The sequence below is a fragment of the Haliotis rufescens genome, unplaced genomic scaffold (assembly GCF_023055435.1).
Source record: "Haliotis rufescens isolate VD_foot unplaced genomic scaffold, xgHalRufe1.0.p SCAF_7, whole genome shotgun sequence".
Classification (NCBI taxonomy): Eukaryota; Metazoa; Mollusca; class Gastropoda; order Lepetellida; family Haliotidae; genus Haliotis; species Haliotis rufescens.
Window position 1 is genome coordinate 20,446,619 of NW_025964361.1, and position 22,612 is coordinate 20,469,230.

Genomic DNA, 22,612 nt, shown 5'->3' on the forward strand with positions numbered 1-22,612 from the left:
TCGCAGCATAACCGGGAGAGCAGTGATAATGGACTAGCCTTTCTCTCTTACTGCATCCAGACTGAGCTTGCAAGCTGCCACCCCCACAAAGGCAGTGGAGATGCCCAAGCAAGCACACTACCAGAATCAATAGGTTTGAGCAGCCAGGAGCATCAGAGCCTGTACTTGCTCATTCCTTCTCTCCTTACACATGCACAGCCACAATTAAAATTTGGACGGAATTTTTTATGGTTGTGTGAAATGAAGACAATGTGGGCCATCAGGGTTCTCCACAGCTTGTGGGTAAGTGATGGGGGGTGTCAGTTGGGCTCTTACTTTGTGATCTGTCTGTGACCAGCAGGCAGCTCACGCTGTTGTGTGTTCTGGCTACTCTGCAGCTGAACATTTCTGAATCCTGTCTTAGTGCTAATCTCTATACATCCATGCTTTAGTTGTTATGAGTCATAGTCTTCTAAGATGCAGGCACCAACTGACTTACAGTGTGTGAGGAAGGCTGGATCACCGTCAGGACACAAGCAACACCAAGGCAACCCTTTATGTGTCAGACTTGTTTCTAGCAAAATTGGACTAACTATTCAGGTACTCTGTTATAACTCTAATGTCAAAAGTGATCAGTTTCAGAAGTATAACTCCATACATCATCCAGCTTCAGGCTGTTTCCCTAAGGTTATCCTTGCAGACTAAATCATTACCTGGTATATTTTGCAAGACCCGTCACATTGGATACTGATATATCTTCAATGTGATACACAACTATAACTTGCCACATAAAACCACATCCGTACAAGATCTTAACACCGTTTCATGTTACAAGTCTTAACACTGCTTAAAATAGAAGAACCCTCCCGCTAACATGCACCCTAGAAGCGTGACCCCAGTCAGGAAAGGAAGGGTCAGGTCACACAACCTTGTTTATATCAGTAAACATAGAGACTTCCTCAAAGGCCAAGTTCAACACACCACTCACATCTGGTATCAAATACATGCGTGGGGAGACTGATACTCACCCCAAGTCTGCAGCGAATGTCAGTACAAATGCAACTTGGATGTCGTTGTAACCATCGATGTAACACCTATTGCTTTGTAGATGTGACTTGTATTTCCCTGATAACAAGGCCAAAAACAAGGACCTAAGGGGTTTTAATGTTTACCTTTAGAAAAAATTAACTTTAAATCCTAGATTTGGAATGTCATCATTGTTACTATGGTAATTCTGCATACAGTTTTAATCCAAAGTTAGTCTATGTTGTGCAGTTTAAAACAGCTGGTCGAAATTGAAAATGATCCCACAACACCCGGTCATTTCAGGCCAATTTCATGATCTAAACAAGGATTTTCAGGACATCCTTCTTTGTATCATCTTACCTTCAAATCAAGTGTCAGCAGGCATACCTAATTTTGTCTTACAATTCTGTCTCATAATTCTGTTGACACTTCTTGAGCGACTGACAAGGACTGACAATACATATTTTACCTGGCACGTGACTACACTTGGAGTGACCTCTAATATAGCTGTCAACTTGAAATGAGCAGCTTCTTGTGGCCCACAGGCACTCGTGACTTTCACTGTGACTTTGACACAGACTACTTTGCTTGCTGATCAACAAAATTAACCCTTTTATCATCACTTCAAAAGCAACTTCTTCCACTGTTTGAGCTTCTTGGTCCCATAGCCCATTGTCTGTCTGATGGGATGTGATGTCATATCCCAACTGTAGCATCAGCAGTCTGGTATGAAGCAGTGACCCCTGGTCCCGCACCGCAGTACCCCATTGTCTGATGGGATGTGATGTCATATCCCAACTGTAGCATCAGCAGTCTGGTATGAAGCAGTGACCCCTGGTCCCGCACCGCAGTACCCCATTGTCTGTCTGATGGGATGTGATGTCATATCCCAACTGTAGAATCAGCAGTCTGGTATGAAGCAGTGACCCCTGGTCCCGCACCACAGTACCCCATTGCCTGATGGGATGGGATGTCATATCCCAACTGTAGTATCAGCAGTCTGGTATGAAGCAGTGACCCCTGGTCCCGCACCGCAGTACCCCATTGTCTGATGGGATGGGATGTCATATCCCAACTGTAGAATCAGCAGTCTGGTATGAAGCAGTGAACCCTGGTCCCGCACCGCAGTACCCCATTGTCTGTCTGATGGGATGTGATGTCATATCCCAACTGTAGCATCAGCAGTCTGGTATGAAGCAGTGACCCCTGGTTTGTTTGTTTGTTTTTATGGCATGCTGATGAACTTTAATAATGCAATGCAATGGCATCACAATATAGATTGCACAATGCAAAGGCTTGCAGCTAGCTCTTGTCTTCAGGTTGTTGATTTGTCCCACAGATGTGTAGTCAGTATACTGAACTAGATTTCAGTTAATGTAATAATATCGAGGCCCCTATGTCGGAGGTGTGGCTTTGGTGACAGTGTCTGAACACAGGCTTGGTTATAATCTCAGTGTCAGGCTGACAGGACTGGCCCCTGTGATCTGATTAGTAACTTGACATTGTGACTCAACACAGCATATTAAAAACCATCCTCTTACACACAACACAGCATATTAACAACCATCCTCTTACACACAACACAGCATATTAACAACCATCCCCTTACACACAACACAGCATATTAACAACCATCCCCTTACACACAACACAGCATATTAACAAACATCCCCTTACACACAACACAGCATATTAACAACCACCCCCTTACACACAACACAGCATATTAACAACCATCCCCTTACACACAACACAGCATATTAACAACCATCCCCTTACACACAACACAGCATATTAACAACCACCCCCTTACACACAACACAGCATATTAACAACCATCCCCTTACACACAACACAGCATATTAACAACCATCCCCTTACACACAACACAGCATATTAAGACTCAACACAGCATATTAAAAACCATCCTCTTACACACAACACAGCATATTAACAACCATCCTCTTACACACAACACAGCATATTAACAACCATCCCCTTACACACAACACAGCATATTAACAACCATCCCCTTACACACAACACAGCATATTAACAACCAGCCTCTTACACACAACACAGCATATCAACAACCAGTTTCCTGCACAAATCATACAACAATCAGTTTCCTGCACACATCACACAACACCCAGTTTCCTGCACACATCACACAACACCCAGTTTCCTGCACACATCACACAACACCCAGTGTCCTGCACACATCACACAACACCCAGTTTCCAACACACATCACACAACACCCAGTTTCCTACAAACATCACACAACACCAAGTGTCCTGCACACATCACACAACACCCAGTTTCCTGCACACATCACACAACACCCAGTTTCCTGCACACATCACACAACACCCAGTTTCCAACACACATCACACAACACCAAGTGTCCTGCACACATCACACAACACCCAGTTTCCTGCACACATCACACAACACCCAGTTTCCTGCACACATCACACAACACCAAGTGTCCTGCACACATCACACAACACCCAGTTTCCTGCACACATCACACAACACCCAGTTTCCTGCACACATCACACAACACCCAGTTTCCTGCACACATCACACAACACCCAGTTTCCTGCACACATCACACAACACCAAGTGTCCTGCACACATCATACGACACCCAGTTTCCTGCACACATCACACAACACCCAGTTTCCTACAAACATCACACAACACCAAGTGTCCTGCACACATCACACAACACCAAGTGTCCTGCACACATCACACAACACCCAGTTTGACCTGGCGACTGTTGTCAGATGATAAGCCTGACATATAGACTGATAGTGTCTAGTGTTGTATCTGCTGTGTGCCAGTGAGTACCTTGAAGGCTGTCCATCATATCTACACAACCCTCGACATGAACAAGTATGTAACACTACTGCAGCTATATGTGACAGTAATCAAAGTTAGTCATTGTTCATGCCCTCCATCGTGTGGATTCTTCCAGTGTGTCCAGTGACCTTCAAAGAGGCTGAGTTAGAGGGTGCAATGTAGTGAAGGGAAAATGGGGCAAACTGTTTCACATCATTGACGCAAACGGTTTGACATTTGATATTTCAGTTGTAGCAAAAAAATAAAATAAAAAACCACAAGCGACCGAGTAACCTGGCCTCAGATCCTGTTGGTAATTTGATGTAATTACCATATGTTATGAACAAGGTTAATTTGCATATACATGTCAACTGTGGGTAACTAATAATATTCACATTTCAACACACTTCTCAGATCCTACTGCTCCAACATCTACCTCATTTAGGAGATAAACCTACTGTGTTTTCAATGTAGAGCTAGGTTACCTGTCGATTTAACCGCGCTAAATTGAATTTGTTAAATTTAGAGCAGTTAAATCTAAGCAAACTAAACAAACTTAGCAAGCTTTGCAAGGCTTTCGCTCTACATCCCATGTCACTGTTATGACGTCATATCGGTCATTGTGCCGCAAAAGATATGACATCACAGTCGTATATAGAAAAGCGCCAAAATTCCAATCTCTCTGTTGTCTCCAAAATGTAAATACATTCCCTTTGTAGATTTCTGTCGTGTTTTGTGCTTGAAATGTATTGCCACACATCCTTTGAATATTTTAGTAACTGCATCTGTGCATTTTGTAACCTGTAATTGTAGATACAATTATTAAAATATGCCTACCGAAGTAGTATAGGTGTATGACAATGACTGAAAATAGTACTATTCTATGAATATAAGCTTCTGCGGTGATGCGGCCGTCAAACCAGCTGTTTCAATCAGAGGGGGTTAATTTTGATTTAACAGCCTCTGATTGACCAATCAGAATCGAGTAAATTTCAAATTCATGGTAGAATATGTCTTATATCAAGAGTAGGATGCACACAAACATTTCTTTCTTTCTATTTTTTTGAGTCAACAGGACAAATATATCAGTATTTGTAACACTTGACAAACTGGTAGGGCATTGTTTTCCAAGCTCCCTATCACCTACAGCTGGCGTTATCAACATAACAGTTATTCCATGCGATTGCTCCTAGCAATGTCCTAGCACCAGGAGTGCCCGCCCTTGTGGCAGACAGTCTATAGCTATCCAGACTATTTCTGTCTGCCACATACAAAGTCAGGTCCTGACGTCACCACATAACAGGCAGTGTAGAACATCCTCAGTAGGACTGTATTTCCTGCAGATGTCTGTCAGCTTGTTGTGTGGAGTAGTCTTAATTTCGCACATCAATTCCCTGTCATGCCATGATCACTGAGACTTTAACACCCATAAATCAACAGCATCCCCCACAATCAATGCATCCCCCACAAACCAGTACCGCATCCCCCACACATCAGGACTGCATCCCCACACATCAGTACTGCATCCCCCACACACCAGTACTGCATCCCCCACACATCAGTACTGCATCCCCACACATCAGTACCGCATCCCCCACACACCAGTACTGCATCCCCCACACATCAGTACTGCATCCCCACACATCAGTACCGCATCCCCCACACACCAGTACTGCATCCCCCACACATCAGTACCGCATCCCCCACACATCAGTACTGCATCCCCACACATCAGTACTACATCCCCCAAAAACCAGTACTGCATCCCCCACACATCAGTACCGCATCCCCCACACATCAGTACCGCATCCCCCACACACCAGTACTGCATCCCCCACACATCAGTACTGCATCCCCCACACACCAGTACTGCATCCCCCACACATCAGTACTGCATCCCCCACACACCAGTACTGCATCCCCACACATCAGTACCGCATCCCCCACACACCAGTACTGCATCCCCCACACATCAGTACTGCATCCCCCACACACCAGTACTGCATCCTCCACACATCAGTACTGCATCCCCCACACACACCAGTACTGCATCCCCCACACACCAGTACTGCATCCCCACACATCAGTACTGCATCCCCACACATCAGTACTGCATCCCCCACACATCAGTACTGCATCCCCCACACATCAGTACTGCATCCCCCACACATCAGTAATGCATCAGTACTGCATCCCCCACATACCAGTACTGCATCCCCACACATCAGTACCACATTCCCCACACACCAGTAATGCATCAGTACCGCATCGTCCACACATCAGTACTGCATCCCCCACACACCAGTACTGCATCCCCCACACACCAGTACTGCATCCCCCACACACCAGGTCTGCATCCCCCACTGCATCCCGACTTCACAACACATAAGTAACCCTATACACATCCCCCTGACATATTGAACCAACAGGTCATCTCCAGTTCTACCATGTACACAGCTGTGAGTGACACCACCACCAGCAGATGGTAGTAATTAGGTTTTGCACTCTATCCACCATAATCTCCTCGTAATGCTATTTCATGCAATCAATAATTCTTCAGTACTCACTTTAACATAGCAATTACAAGTTTCTCTTCTAAACCATAATGTTTAATATACTCTTCAGTCTGATGGGCATCATTTTTAAATCCAGGTATAAGAATTGAGACCTTCTTGAAGAAAAACCTGCATGCTGCCACATCTTTCATATATTCATGGTGATCAATGTACACCCTAGTGGGTCACATCTCCATGTCCATCCTCCCAAGCCCTCCCCTACCTGGGCCTCCCCTCCCTAGACCCCAGCCCTGCCCTCCCTAGACCCCAGCCCTCCCCTACCTAGGCCTCCCCTCCCTAGGGACCCCAGCCCTCCCCTACCTGGGCCTCCCCTCCCTAGACCCCAGCCCTGCCCTCCCTAGACACCCCCCTCCCTTGGCTGTTGTCCAGTATCAATATCCAGCCTCCCAAACTCCCCAACTGGCAGCAGTGTGTGTAAAATACCTTCACTAATCAGACACAACCGGAAATTACTGCATACACTAAGTGCACTGTCCATGTAGCTTCATGCTGCCTAACAACTCGTGTTCCGACCATGGGGAGGAGGCACTTGTGGGGGGGGCACACAAATAGAATTACTACTCACGGTAATTACCTTACCTTTCTCATCAGCTTGCTTTAGTGTGTAACTGGCATGAAATCAATAATGACTTATCCCTCACAAACAATAATACTCATCATGAATATCATATGCTTCATGAGCAAGACCTACAGTAGTTTGGTCCTCATGAGGTGAGTTGAGGTGAGGTGTGTCTGTGTGGCTTATTGTACTAGTCCGGACTGATGCTGATTTATAGTGCTAGCACATTGAGATACCATGCCGCAGTTTAACATGGACACCCCACTCAGACGCACTGACTCCGAGCCAACAAGTCCTTGTTTTAGCCCCTTAATGCTAATGCCAGACTGAGTAACAACAAGTACCATCTTTTAACGTCTTTTTGGGAACGAACCCTGGACCTTCCACTCTCTGAGCGGACGCTTTACCATTCCTCATTAGGGCTAAGGTGCAACCATATAACGCAAACCTGTTAGGACAAGGAGTCACTTGAAAGCTGAGAGATGGCCTGTCTAGGTGGACACCATCAAATACAGTTTGTGGTCTACACATGCTACAGATGTGGCGGACATCTGATTATCATTTACAATTTGTAGGAGGACTCACACACAGATCCTAACTAATGGTCAATACTTCCCAGTGCTTATGGACTTCGTACAAAATCATCATGGTCTAATGATGGAATCAATCATCATGGTCTAATGGTGGAATTAATCATCATGATCTAATGGTGGAATCAATCATCAGTCTAATCTTGGGTTGTATCAATCATCATGGTCTAGTGGTGGAATTAATCATCATGGTCTAGTGGTGGAATTAATCATCATGGTCTAATGGTGGAATCAATCATCATGGTCTAATGGTGGAATCAATCATCGTTGTCTAATGGTGGAATCAATCATCATGGTCTAATGGTGGAATCAATCATCGTTGTCTAATGGTGGAATCAATCATTGTGGTCTAATGGTGAAATTAATCATCATGGTCTAATGGTGGAATCAATCATCATGGTCTAATGGTGGAATCAATCATCATGGTCTAATGGTGGAATCAATCATCATGGTCTAATGGTGGAATCAATCATTGTGGTCTAATGGTGAAATTAATCATCATGGTGTAATGGTGGAATCAATCATCAGTCTAATCTTGGGTTGTATCAATCATCAGTCTAATCTTGGGTTGTATTAATCATCAGTCTAATCTTGGGTTGTATTAATCACCGTGGTCTAATGGTGGAATCAATCATCAGTCTAATCTTGGGTTGTATCAATCATCAGTCTTATCTTGGGTTGTATCAATCATCAGTCTAATCTTGGGTTGTATTAATCACCGTGGTCTAATGGTGGAATCAATCATCATGGTCTAATGGTGGAATCAATCATCATGGTCTAATGGTGGAATCAATCATCATGGTCTAATGGAGGAATCATCTGTCATGGTCTAATGTTGGAATCAATCATGGTCTAATGGTGGAATTAATCATCAGTCTAATCTTGGGTTGTATCAATCATCATGGTCTAAAGGTGGAATTAATCATCAGTCTAATCTTTGGTTGTATCAATCATCATGATCCAAAGGTGGAATTAATCATCAGTCTAATCTTGTGTTGTATCAATCATCAGTCTAATCTTGGGTTGTATCAATCATCAGTCTAATCTTGTGTTGTATCAATCATCAGTCTAATCTTGTGTTGTATCAATCATCAGTCTAATCTTGGGTTGTATCAATCATCAGTCTAATCTTGGGTTGTATCAATCATCAGTCTAATCTTGGGTTGTATCAATCATCAGTCTAATCTTGGGTTGTATCAATCATCATGGTTGTTGTTGTTGGTTTGTTGTTTAACGCCGCACTCAGCAATATTCCAGCTATATGATGGCGGTCGGTAAATAATCGAGTCTGGACTATCATGGTCTAATGGTGGAATCAATCATCAGTCTAATCTTGGGTTGTATTAACTATCCGATTTCTAAATAAACTGACTTTCTTATCACAAACTGTCAAAGATAAGTTTCAGCTGAAGGGTCGGTCGTTAGCACATTAACATTCAGGTAATCAGGACATGCTCTAGATAGGAGCCAATTGTGTTGTGGGTATTCAACATCAATATTAACACTTTCACATGATTCCATACACAGGCTAAGCTTTTTCCTTTCTCACTGCACAAACGGACATGAAATGTCACAAGGAAATTGAAATATCTCCATGATATTAATATTTCTCCTTGAAAGAATCACCATCAAATACATTTTGTTTGTGCAGTTATGTAGCAAACAATCATTTGACCCCTGATAAAGATGTGTCACAGATAGCACGAGGAGCTATTAATGAGGCCAGATAGGACAGCATCAGTGACAACATAACGGGGCCTCTCTCTGCCTCTCTCAACATTGTACAGTCACACATGAGGACCCTGTGTGGAGACAGCTCTCTCTTGCCAGGTAATGCATTGTATGCTCACAGTGAACAAAGAGGGTAAATAGAGGTGATGGACACATTGACTATGTGTAGACAGAATCTATCCAAGACACAACACTACTTTAGCTGATTGATCTGACAACAAGCTGTACCAGAATTCAGGACCATTCATCAAATGTAGTGGAAGTAAAGTTTAACTTATTCAGTTTTGACCATAATGCTTAGTTTAAGCTGACTTTCAGTGACTACTGCTGCGAATAGGTCTACTAAACTGTACTACATCTGGCTTTCATCGATAGCTGCATGATAGCCCAGTTCAATAAGTGCCATTAACAGCCTAGTTCTGATCAATGGCAGGAGGCAGGTGTGTAAGCAGCTACTGGGGCATGGCTATATCATTGTCTGGGTGTGGTAGCTTCTGTGTAGCCAGCAGTGTGAGCGACTGCTTGTAAATGTGCTGATCATGTTACTGTACACTCCTTCATCCACAGGCTATCCCTCACTTCTCAAACATCTGAACGTGTAGTAAACCAAAAGATGGTGCTGTGGTTTCATTCAGTACATCTCAACGATACACACAAGTTTGAAATTATCAGACATGGATTAATAGCTGACTAACAGCCCTTTTTCTTTATTTCACTTGCACTTTTGGACTTCTGACATGTCCAAGTACACACGTCTGTCATTTAGAATAAATTTTCAAGTTCAACAGATGCCAGTGTTGAACAAAAAAAAATTCTCACTCTTATGGACAAACATGATAACTTTCATGCCAAGTTCTAAAAGTTTGTCTCACTTCCTAAATTATGCTTATGATGTGTGCCAAGAAAGGGCCTTTATCATACTATGTCCTTTGAACTGGTGGGTTACCTTGCTATTAGCCATACAATAATAGTGATAGTGATGTATACACATAACCTTGTGATAAAAAGAAGGCAGCTCATTGAAGTATATGGATGTTTTTAATGTGTGTGCCCTCATACCACAGTACTGTGATTGTTGAGCCCTGCTGCCATCTCCCTCCTGGTGGGGATGTTATTTCTGCTCACTACTGGGGAGGCAACGCTTCACCCCTGCTGCCCTACTAAACACCAGGCTGTAAGTTGGGGGTCACAGCATATGGTATCCATGCCTGTCCAACTCCATCGGAAACCTCTTTTCTTTATTGCCTCACTTCATTTGACTGCATATTCACACTGACCTAAATATAACGTTTTTATGTGGAATCATGTGCTATATAAGTGTACTGTTGGGAAGCCTAGTAGTTAAAGCGTTCGCTCGTCATGCCGAAGACCCAGGTTCGGTTCCCGACATGGGTACAATGTGTGAAGTCCATTTCTAGCGTCCCCTGCCGTGATATTGCTGGAATATCGCTAAAAGCAGCGTAAAGTCATACTCACTCACTATTATTATTATCAGTAGTAGTAGTAGTAGTAGTAGAACCAGTTGTCAATCATGACATGAGGGAGAGTGTTACAAATCCTGATCAAGGTTTCCCTGCAGATTCCAGTTAAACAACTCCTACACAACACTTCTCTGCAATTCAGTTCCTGCTGGATATATTTACAGAGTGAGCAAGTCGCAACATTTTGCACAAGGCTTAACTGCATGTGCAGACACTCTATAACAAACAACACAGCTATGCTAATGTTATACTTCCATGGCTGCATGTGTTTTGTGTTGCTACACCAAGCATGTCTCTCATACAGATTATCAGGGATAGACACGGCCACTCGTCTGTTAGTCCAGGACTAGTGAAATTTGAGAGGAACAATTTTACATGAACCACCAGTCTGAAATGACCTGAGGAGGAGTTGGATTTGACAAGCAGTGTCTACCCCTAATTATGGCCCAATCTTCCAACCAGCTGCATTCCTTAAAACTAACTACCGCTAATTAGCTCTCACATCTCAGTCAAAGCTGATAGTGGTTTATTTTGACATTACTACAAATATAGCAACAGTAACCTTAGCGTATTGGAGATATGTCTGCTGTGTCCCAGCTGGTGTGAACCAAGTGTTATGTCTGAAGCGTCTACATCCTAAATCTCCTAAGCTAATCACCATAAAAGTGGGGGAGCTACTTTCCCTGCCATATAATGCTATATGAATGAAATACGACATACAACCCCTGAGCAAGAGAGTGAGTTCTGCTGTACATAACATACATGATAGGCTCTGGATTGGAATACTACTTCAGAAATACTTTCAGGTTTGTTTTTATTGATGTGAGAAAAGAAATGTTATTGTGTTCATATCTGCCATATCCTGTGTCAAGGCTCTTCTGTCCTCCACCCACATCTGTGCCCTGTTGTATCCAGGTTCTTCTGTCCTCCACCCATATCTGTGCCCTGTTGTATCCAGGTTCTTCTGTCCTCCACCCACATCTGTGCCCTGTTGTGTCCAGGCTCTTCTGTCCTCCACCCATATCTGTGCCCTGTTGTATCCAGGTTCTTCTGTCCTCCACCCATATCTGTGCCCTGTTGTGTCCAGGCTCTTCTGTCCTCCACCCATATCTGTGCCCTGTTGTGTCCAGGCTCTTCTGTCCTCCACCCATATCTGTGCCCTGTTGTATCCAGGTTCTTCTGTCCTCCACCCATATCTGTGCCCTGTTGTGTCCAGGTTCTTCTGTCCTCCACCCATATCTGTGCCCTGTTGTATCCAGGTTCTTCTGTCCTCCACCCATATCTGTGCCCTGTTGTGTCCAGGCTCTTCTGTCCTCCACCCATATCTGTGCCCTGTTGTGTCCAGGCTCTTCTGTCCTCCACCCATATCTGTGCCCTGTTGTATCCAGGTTCTTCTGTCCTCCACCCATATCTGTGCCCTGTTGTGTCCAGGTTCTTCTGTCCTCCACCCATATCTGTGCCCTGTTGTATCCAGGTTCTTCTGTCCTCCACCCATATCTGTGCCCTGTTGTGTCCAGGCTGTTCTGTCCTCCACCCATATCTGTGCCCTGTTGTGTCCAGGCTCTTCTGTCCTCCACCCACATCTGTGCCCTGTTGTATCCAGGTTCTTCTGTCCTCCACCCATATCTGTGCCCTGTTGTGTCCAGGCTCTTCTGTCCTCCACCCATATCTGTGCCCTGTTGTATCCAGGTTCTTCTGTCCTCCACCCATATCTGTGCCCTGTTGTATCCAGGTTCTTCTGTCCTCCACCCATATCTGTGCCCTGTTGTATCCAGGTTCTTCTGTCCTCCACCCATATCTGTGCCCTGTTGTGTCCAGGCTCTTCTGTCCTCCACCCATATCTGTGCCCTGTTGTATCCAGGTTCTTCTGTCCTCCACCCATATCTGTGCCCTGTTGTATCCAGGTTCTTCTGTCCTCCACCCATATCTGTGCCCTGTTGTATCCAGGTTCTTCTGTCCTCCACCCATATCTGTGCCCTGTTGTATCCAGGTTCTTCTGTCCTCCACCCATATCTGTGCCCTGTTGTGTCCAGGCTCTTCTGTCCTCCACCCATATCTGTGCCCTGTTGTATCCAGGTTCTTCTGTCCTCCACCCATATCTGCGCCCTGTTGTATCCAGGTTCTTCTGTCCTCCACCCATATCTGTGCCCTGTTGTATCCAGGTTCTTCTGTCCTCCACCCATATCTGTGCCCTGTTGTATCCAGGTTCTTCTGTCCTCCACCCATATCTGTGCCCTGTTGTGTCCAGGCTCTTCTGTCCTCCACCCATATCTGTGCCCTGTTGTGTCCAGGCTCTTCTGTCCTCCACCCACATCTGTGCCCTGTTGTGTCCAGGTTCTTCTGTCCTCCACCCATATCTGTGCCCTGTTGTGTCCAGGTTGTTCTGTCCTCCACCCATATCTGTGCCCTGTTGTATCCAGGTTCTTCTGTCCTCCACCCATATCTGTGCCCTGTTGTATCCAGGTTCTTCTGTCCTCCACCCATATCTGTGCCCTGTTGTGTCCAGGTTCTTCTGTCCTCCACCCATATCTGTGCCCTGTTGTATCCAGGTTCTTCTGTCCTCCACCCATATCTGTGCCCTGTTGTGTCCAGGCTCTTCTGTCCTCCACCCATATCTGTGCCCTGTTGTATCCAGGTTCTTCTGTCCTCCACCCATATCTGTGCCCTGTTGTATCCAGGTTCTTCTGTCCTCCACCCATATCTGTGCCCTGTTGTATCCAGGTTCTTCTGTCCTCCACCCATATCTGTGCCCTGTTGTATCCAGGTTCTTCTGTCCTCCACCCATATCTGTGCCCTGTTGTGTCCAGGCTCTTCTGTCCTCCACCCATATCTGTGCCCTGTTGTATCCAGGCTCTTCTGTCCTCCACCCATATCTGTGCCCTGTTGTATCCAGGCTCTTCTGTCCTCCACCCATATCTGTGCCCTGTTGTGTCCAGGCTGTTCTGTCCTCCACCCATTGTTTTACCTTCTTATGCTTTGGCTATTCTGTCTTCCACCACAGCTCTTCTGATTCCCAGTACCCAGTCAATGTAGTAGGCAATATCCCCTCAACATGACATGTCCTCGTTCACTACCACACTGAATAATTACTTCCCCATCATTCAATATTCGCCACTTTCACTATCAGAAGGAAGAATTAGATGTGCTTGAGGATCTGTTTCAGTTTTACAGTACCAGAGAGTAATGTCACTGTGAAGATCAATAATTTGCATTAGACATGCTTCTGCACAGTGAAATTCTGTACTTAATTCATGCCTGTTTATATCAAATATGAAGCGAGGAACACCATTTCATAAACAATCAGCCATCTCTTATCTGTGATATCATTCTCTTTCACCCAATCTCAACAGGCCACAGCTCATAGGTCAATTGAGATTACACATGCTCTAAGTAGGATCAATCTTAAATATTGTCCTTCAACTGTCAGTTTATTAGTATCTAACCGACTTTACCACAGACAGCTGGTTTTGGGACAAATAAACATGACATATTTCAAAATTTACAGTGTAATATTTTTAAAAAGTATGAATACTTGACTCCGTTCTAAAAGGCAAATGCAGTAGAATAATTAGGATAGTTATTCGTTCTATCGACTGTATTCCACTTGTGTAACATATATGGAGAAAAGTGTGGCGGTAATGGATTCTCTATGAGAAATCTCAGAAAGTGTCACTTGATAACCAATGTTAAATCTGAGGTCACATGTATACTAACCATACTATTGTGTGGGAGGGTGACTCTATACACCCACAAGTTCAACCTACATAACACTGGGAAATAGCTAGAACATATATTCTACTCCTCATACTTCAGTTGTTTGTTGAAAAGGATGAAAAGGTAGTAATGTATCTAAGAGGCTCCCTACTATTAGAAACGACTCCCGACGATGAGCCAACAGAAGGAACTATTACATAAGGTCTTACAGTTCTATTTTCCCCTCAGTTTAGCCATCATACAAGCCTAATACTATTTCAACTGGTGCATCATGTAATGCTTCCATGCCTCCCCGATGGAGTTGGTCCATTAAATATTATTGTGTATTAGTCTAACCTCATAATGGTGAAATAGCATTCATAAACATACAACGTTGGTAAACAATCTGAGGAAGGCTACAATTACCACCATGTTCTCCCCCTGACATAGAACATCTGCACTGAAATGTTTTATTCATCATGTGAATATTTCCCAGCCTATCTTCCCATTGCGAATCAATACACTACACAACATTGGCACTCATGAAGGCCTTTCACCCCTGGTGTCCACTACATTCAACATCTGACCTATCTGGTAATTGCATAGACAATTAGTGTTGATTTAGTATCATTTAGCATGGAGGCAGTACTGTTCACAGCAGTAGCAACTGGCAATACTGTCAATCCCAAGTTAACAGTGACATTACTGAACTTGTAATACCCCAGCCGACCCTGCTTCCTGACCACATGCCGCTGTCCCAGCCTCCGTCAAGGATAGTTACTTAAGACTTAGTACGCAAATATCTTGAAAGACAGAATAGCTCAACCAATCATTGTGATAAAGGAGATTGCCTTTCAATTAAATTTCAAGTTCAGGAAATCAATACTGGTAAATTTCACATGGTTATTTAAAACCAAACTGCTTTTGCAATTTTTGCTGCCTCCACAGCTGCTTGTCGCAAGATGCAACTAACGTGATTGGGTTGTAAGGCTCACTGACTTAATGCATGTTATTGTATCCAAATTGCAAAGATCTATGTTCATGATGTCAATTACTGTATTGTCTGATCAAGACTTGATTATTTACAGGCCGCCGTCATATAGCTGGAATCTATACTCTACCATATCTATTTGTAATCTTTAATACACTGTAACCTTCTGTATGTCTGAGAGATGTTTTCCCTTTTAATTGTGTTTTATAATTCCAATACCAAGTAACACTCAATCTCATTAAAATCAGACGTTAGTTCTCGCTACTGCTAAACAAAGATCTGAAGACATCCCATTAAGGGTCACGTCAGAATGACCTTTCATCCGACCAATCAGTGCGTCGCTTACCAGATTATGAAAGTGACAGTCGGAATGTGACTTCTAATCATGCAATCACGAAAACTTTAACATGGGGTATTCCGAACAATAGTTACAGGTTTAACGACTGAATCCTTACAATCTAGACCATCTATTAGCCATTCCAGAATGTTTTTTTGTTCAGGTTTCAAATTTGTAATCGAGAATTTGTCAAAATATGTTTCGAAGCATAGTTGCCAATTTGAAATTTGTGCCGTAAAGCACGAGAAAGCTGCCTTCTGATTGGTCATTCCATTGGTCGATCAAAGTTCGCACAAGGTCGGTCTGACGTGACCCGTAATGGGATGTCCTCAGATCTTTGTTTAGCGATAGCAAGAACTAAGATCTGGTTTTAATAAGATTGAGTAACACTGTACCTTGGTTAATTGTAAGATACTGCAACAGTACACACATAAACTAGTGCCACGGAAATGTTTCAGGACCTGATTCTGTATGTAATAAACACAACAGCAACTGGTGCAGAGAACAATAGCTAACAGCAGCAGACACAATGTGAGCATATGGCAGTGGAGTGGGACACTGAGTGCGGTGAGCCTTCTGCCATGTGTGGTGGCAAGTGGGGAGCCCAGTTACCACTGCTAACATGCTGAAGCAGACTTTCTTTGAGATCATGCTACATGTACAAACTGGTTCTGGGGAGACTACTCCAGTCCTTCAGCTTCATGCAACAGCACATGTATGTGCTATGTGCTAGCTGGCCTGACGACACAGACAAGTGTTCAGAGAGTTCCTATCAACTCATTAGATTCTTTTCAATCACAAAATATTTGGTATTTACTGATGCAGTACACTGTGCTTGTTGTCGGCCAAGAGCGTAGGGTTTTAGATGGTGTGAGTTGCCAGCATCCGACTTTGCAATCCATTTTATACTTAGCAATCCATTTTATACTTAGCATTCAAATGTAATACTGACACACAAGATACTACTACACTAGGTAGGGATTTCTGGTCCAGGTGACAATATGGCAGGTAATTAATGTATGAGCTTCACACCATAACTGAAATACTGAAATTCACTTAAATCTGTGATAATGTTCAACAGGGTATATGTCTCCATGAAAAAAGATCTATAATTGCTGGTTAATTATAAGTCAGTTCTTAAAGTGGGATGTTTCAGGTAAAACTAATTTAGAATTATTGAGTACTAAACAACCCAAATATTTCCATAGCGATATATAAGATATTTCTCGTTAAGGCATTGATAGATATGATTAAATGATTGTTTGTGTCCACTTTCAGCCCCTCCAAGACAGCCAGCCCAGCCATTGATGTGTGGAGAGACAGGCATGTGACCATGCAGCAGAAGCAGCAGTAGCAACCTCTGTGGACCAGGGATGGGGGAGGTGGAATCATGGGTGTTCAGGAGAGTCCCTGTAGCACTAAGCATCCTGTGGACTGTGGTGCAGCTCTCTGCCTCATGCCCACAATACTGTGTGTGCCAAAACTCTACAAACATTATCACAAACATCACCTCGGTCGTATGTGCTCAAGGAAACCTTACCACAGTGCCAAAAGATTTGCCCCATGAAGTTACATCTCTCAACCTCAGCGGCAACAGAATTGTGTTGCTAGGAGTAAGCTCTCATGAAGAGGTCAACATGAGCTTTAACTTACAGCAGTCTTTGAATACTAGTGTCTTTGACCACCTCTACAACTTACAAACGGTTGACTTAAGTCAAAATGCAATTTCTACCATCCAGCCAAATGTCTTTGAAGCTTTAGGACTTTTGAAAGAGTTGAATCTGTCCAGCAACAATCTAACACACTTGTACAGTGATATGCTGTCAGGTTTGACCACAATGGAGAAGCTGAACTTAGGCCATAATAACATTGCCAGCATTGACAATGACACGTTTCTGTATCTGGGACAGATTCGAGTCCTGGATCTAAGCCACAATGACCTGTCAGAGCTACTCGCTTTCTCTTTCCTTGGCCTGCAAACTCTGGAGAAACTTAACCTTCAGCACAACAAACTTAGATATATTGAGAAGGGTACATTCTTATCTCTCAGAAGTCTTCAGGTACTAGACCTGAGCCACAACTCACTCACTGCTATTGATACTCTCACATACTTCAGCATGCCAAATCTCATCTCTCTTTCTTTCGAGGGCAACAAACTTCAAGAAGTAACTCTAACTTTCACTGGTACAAATGAAAAGCTCCAGGAGCTGAGCCTAGATGATAACCAATTCCCCAACATAAGCATTCCAGTGTTCCGGGGACTTGACAAGATGGAGGAGCTCAGTCTCAGCAGAATGCCTTCACTGACCAATGTAGCCTTTGACGCTTTCCACGGTCTTCCATCACTCAAACACCTTAACCTCAGTCACAATCCACGCCTAACATTGGTGCATTCACACCTATTTGATCAACTTCCTAAGTTGGCATCCATTGATCTCAGTCACAACAACCTATCCAGCCTATCAGTACTGACATTCCACAACAATCACAACCTGCAAACAGCAAAGCTAGATGGCAATCACTTTACATGTAACTGTGGCTTGGCCTGGTTAGCACAATATGTCACCAACCATTCTACTGTTTTCAGTAGGGACCTACACTGTCTTTCAGATGGTAAACGAATACATCTTACCAAAGCTACAACTCTCCATGAAATGTGTAAAGAAATTCCACAGGTTAATACAACAGAACTGTTATACTTTGCAATTGGATCTCCTGCTCGCATCACATGTGAGTTTGAGCCAGATCCTGATAGTGTGGTGATATGGACCACGCCCCGTCACCAGATCCTAACCTACCATGCCTTCCACCCCGAGGTGATATCCCACATGCTGAGCAAGGAGGACACCCTTCTCAACAGCTCCTACCATGCCTCCCACTACTGGCACAACAGCTCCACCTACCAAGCCAGTCTCAGCAGCTACAAGGACAGGATCGTCCTGCTCAATGACGGCTCACTCTACATCGACTATGTCCTCCGCCTTGACAACGGTCCTTACAAGTGCTTAGTGATGAATGCAAACTACAATTCTTCAGATGTAATCCTGATCAGACTTGACTACAGTGTCTTATTCAATGTCAAAGTCATGAGTATTATTGTGGGTTCAGGCTGTGCTGTTTCCTTACTTCTACTAAACATCATATACTCAATCATCAGAGCAATAGCTCGACGTCTAGTCAACAAACGTCGCAGGGAAGCAATCAGAAAACTCCTTGAAAACCTTGATCTTTACAAGACAACACAATTTGCAAGACTGCGTGAAAATTACAGTGGTCAACTGAACCGCATCAGAGACCAGTATCATAATCAGTTCCACCGTCTGAGTGACAACTACAACTCCCAGCTGAAGCGGGTGAGGCGGGGCTGCACGTACCAGGTGGTCCGCATCAGGGACAACTACACCACGCAGGTGGGGCGGCTGCGCAACTACAGCTCACATCAGATTGAGCAGATCCGCGAGAGGTATAACAACCAGCTGTTGAAGATGCGGGACTATGGGTCTCTGCAGATGGTCCGTCTGCATGAAAAGTACAAGCTCCAGCAGCAGCATGTCATAAAGCTCCTGGAGACCATGAACCTGGACAACTGCAAGACTGTGATAGAGACTGAGTGCTTGAGGACTGAGAGCATGATCTTTGATGTGGACATACTGAAGGATACAGAGGACAGCTCCCTCCCACCTCTCTCTGGAAGCGACTCAGAATATATCACTGCATCTAGTTCGGAAAATTCTAGTCAGGACAGTTTACGAATGTCACCATGTCTTGATGATGATGACTTTGAAAGACATTTAAATACTCAGGAATTCAACAGTCATCTACCCGATGTAGAAGAACCTCAGGTAGTTTCAGCACAGTTAAGTAGCTTACAGGACCATGACAATGTCTCTTTTGTGATAGATATGAATGTGGAAGAAGGGGACAACGTCACGGAATCTATAGTATGAGTGTGACTAAATCCGGTATAAATGTTGCAGAGTCCAGGACCCACTGGGTCTGGTCAACAAGTGTCCACCAGTAAACATTTCTCCAAACTGTCTGTGCTTGTTACTTCCTATACAATAACCGATCTCGGTATCTGTGGTAAAATCAGAAGTTCTCTGCCTCTGCTGGAGGAACTTGTAATTGTGTGATGAGCACCTGCAGACAGTGTGGATATGTGTTTACCGGAGGGAGCAGGACTGACTGTGGAGGGCTGAATGTATATAGTCAAGAGACATACAAATTCTAATCCAGAGACCAAAACTGTGTAATGCATGAACAGACCTCATGGCAAACACTCAGTTTACAATATTTTAAACAATGAAATATATGCAATATTCAGAACATTTGTCACTTTGGTATTTGTTTCACTACTACTGTTTCCTTGTTTCAAGATGCTCCTATGTTTGGTGTTGTTCTTGTGCTTGTCCAACTTGCCTACTTTGATTGCCAGGCGACACACATCAGAACAAACAGCCCCACAACAAATGGAGCACAGGATCAATGTTAATCATACGTTTATTGTACTCGTTTACTTGGCCTGTGTCTAGTTCATTGAATACCTTTTTCAAAATATTCTCCATCTAAATTATCCATATTTGTTCTGATGTAAGTGTAACATGGCACTGCCAATAAATGTACAGCGACTAAGCTAATATGGCTTCCTGTCTGCATAGTTTCATTAGGAGTTGCCAACACAGACAGTCCTTGGAGATCAAGCACCAATATTGCTACCACTTCTCGTTACACTATTGTGTTTAGACTCTGAAGTTCACATAAGCTGACACACAGATCAATTAGTGGATGCAAGAATCCTGCGCAAGTTGTTCACATGCATACAACCTAGAATTATGTCGAGAAGATTTCTCCCAATTTGACTGATTTAGACCTGACTTATTCTAGGATAGCAAGAAATGGCCCACTTTTGTGAGCACTGTATTGATTGTAAGATCAATGGGCTCCGATTGATTTGGGTAGGCTTGTGGGGCTGCTGTGCTGTTGTGGAGAAGGCATAACTCCTCACACCAGAACATCAGCGAATGACACACTTACACAAAAAGAGGTAGCTGTATCAATTTTGGTATTTACAGAGATCATTTCAAAAATTTCAACACAAACTGAACATTATTAAAACAATGTTAGTCAAGGTTTAAGATCATCAAAATTATTCATTCTGACAAATGCTTGATATCGAAGATACTCATGATGTTACAGCTGAAGAGTTCAATCTTAATTTTGTGAACACTATAAATTCCTTGAGACTGAGTTCAGAATCAGTTTGAAGAGTGACCTGATTTGATAGGAAATCTTGAAACTCATGTAACATTTATCTTTAACTACAATGTCATTAAGTAATCACATTATGTTTTCATACATATGGCATACAGAATTCCCTGCGCCATATATTATAGTTCAGGAACACATAGCTACAGATGATTGTAAACACTCCTCATTTCCTAGATACAAAGGAGTGAAGCGTATACAAGATGAGTTTTGTATTACATGGAGATGTTATTTCCAAGTTTGCTCTGACTCCCTCTTGTCTTGTTGGCCTGTCAACTTCAGTATATATTCCAGTTCAACAAGTTGAAGTCGAAATTCTAGTGTGTTAAAAAACACTTCCAATACAATTTGATTCAATGTTATTTGTATTGTGAATTACTTTATTGTCCTTTGCACTTGAACAACTTTATTCACTTAATGCACCTTTTACTGATACACCTTTGACATGCCATCTACTGGTAAGTGATAAAGCTCTGGCTGTGGTAATCACATTAACATGTACAACGGTGTCCCTGACGTTCATCAAAGGTTGGCTGATTGCAACTTCCATCCGACGACATGTTTCAAGTTTGCACTAAACATCAAATTGTTAACAGCCACTGGTAATTGACGAAAGCTCTTCAGATGTATCAAATCACACTTGTTACATTTAGGCAGGACAAAAAGAGGTAACAAATTATGAAGCTGGAAATTTACTTTCTCTTGTTGTGTGTAATGTGTGTTGATTTCATATTGTCTTCAGAAAGTTGTTATCCCAAACATAAGATGATAAGTAGGGTTGCCTGTAGCCTCTGACACTTTCACACATTGTATGCAAGTTCATGTTTGATAATCACAACCATTGAAATGTTGCTGTTTTTATCTTGTGTAAACTTCCTGACTCTAACCCTAAGGTCCCCCTGAAAGATACCCTGAATAAATAGGATCAGTTATTATTCCATTCTTCACACATGACACTGCACTACATTGTCATTGGATATGGCATCAGTTAGGTCTTGTCCAACATGGATTTCTTTACTGGTTAGACGATAGATGTTTGAAAGTGTAAGATTTGTCATTTTATTCCAATGTTAAAGAGTATGTTACAGATATTAGTAAATATCACAAAAACGACACAAGTGTTTTGTTTTCTGTGAAGCAGAACACACTGGACCGTGATGGGTGAGGAATGTTGAAACAACACCCTTGGCTGGGTGAGGAACGTCTAAACAACACCCTTGGCTGGGTGAGGAATGTCTGAACAACACACTGGGCTAAGATGGGTGAGGAATGTCTGAACAACACACTGGGCTGAGATGGGTGAGGAATGTCTGAACAACACACTGGGCTGAGATGGGTGAGGAATGTCTGAACAACACACTGGGCTGAGATGGGTGAGGAATGTCTGAACAACACACTGGGCTGAGATGGGTGAAGAATGTCTGAACAACACACTGGGCTGAGATGGGTGAGGAATGTCTGAACAACACACTGGGCTGGGTGAGGAATGTCTGAACAACACACTGGGCTGAGATGGGTGAGGAATGTCTGAACAACA

The 22,612-nt window shown here is 43.3% G+C and overlaps 2 protein-coding genes across 9 annotated transcripts in view; one reads left to right on the plus strand and one right to left on the minus strand.

Moving 5' to 3' along the window:
• LOC124139819 (putative oxidoreductase GLYR1) overlaps positions 1 to 22,612 on the minus strand; it is a 107,023-nt gene that overhangs the window by 25,662 nt on the left and 58,749 nt on the right. The window lies entirely within an intron of this gene.
• On the plus strand, positions 87 to 22,188 carry LOC124139818 (leucine-rich repeat and immunoglobulin-like domain-containing nogo receptor-interacting protein 2). 3 transcript variants are annotated; one of them, XM_046507163.2, is made up of 2 exons: positions 87 to 282; positions 17,089 to 22,188. In XM_046507163.2, the coding sequence occupies exon 2, from the start codon at positions 17,184 to 17,186 to the stop codon at positions 19,755 to 19,757; it is 2,574 nt and encodes an 857-aa protein (XP_046363119.1). In that variant the 5' UTR covers positions 87 to 282; positions 17,089 to 17,183; the 3' UTR covers positions 19,758 to 22,188. The 3 variants fall into 3 exon arrangements, with proteins under 3 accessions (XP_046363119.1, XP_046363120.1, XP_046363121.1); XM_046507164.2 differs by lacking the exon at positions 87 to 282 and adding an exon at positions 9,172 to 9,407; XM_046507165.2 differs by lacking the exon at positions 87 to 282 and adding an exon at positions 16,126 to 16,377.

Excerpts from the sequence above, each read along its gene's own strand:
- LOC124139818 (XM_046507163.2), top strand. The coding sequence starts at position 17,184 with ATGGGGGAGGTGGAATCATGGGTGTTCAGGAGAGTCCCTGTAGCACTA.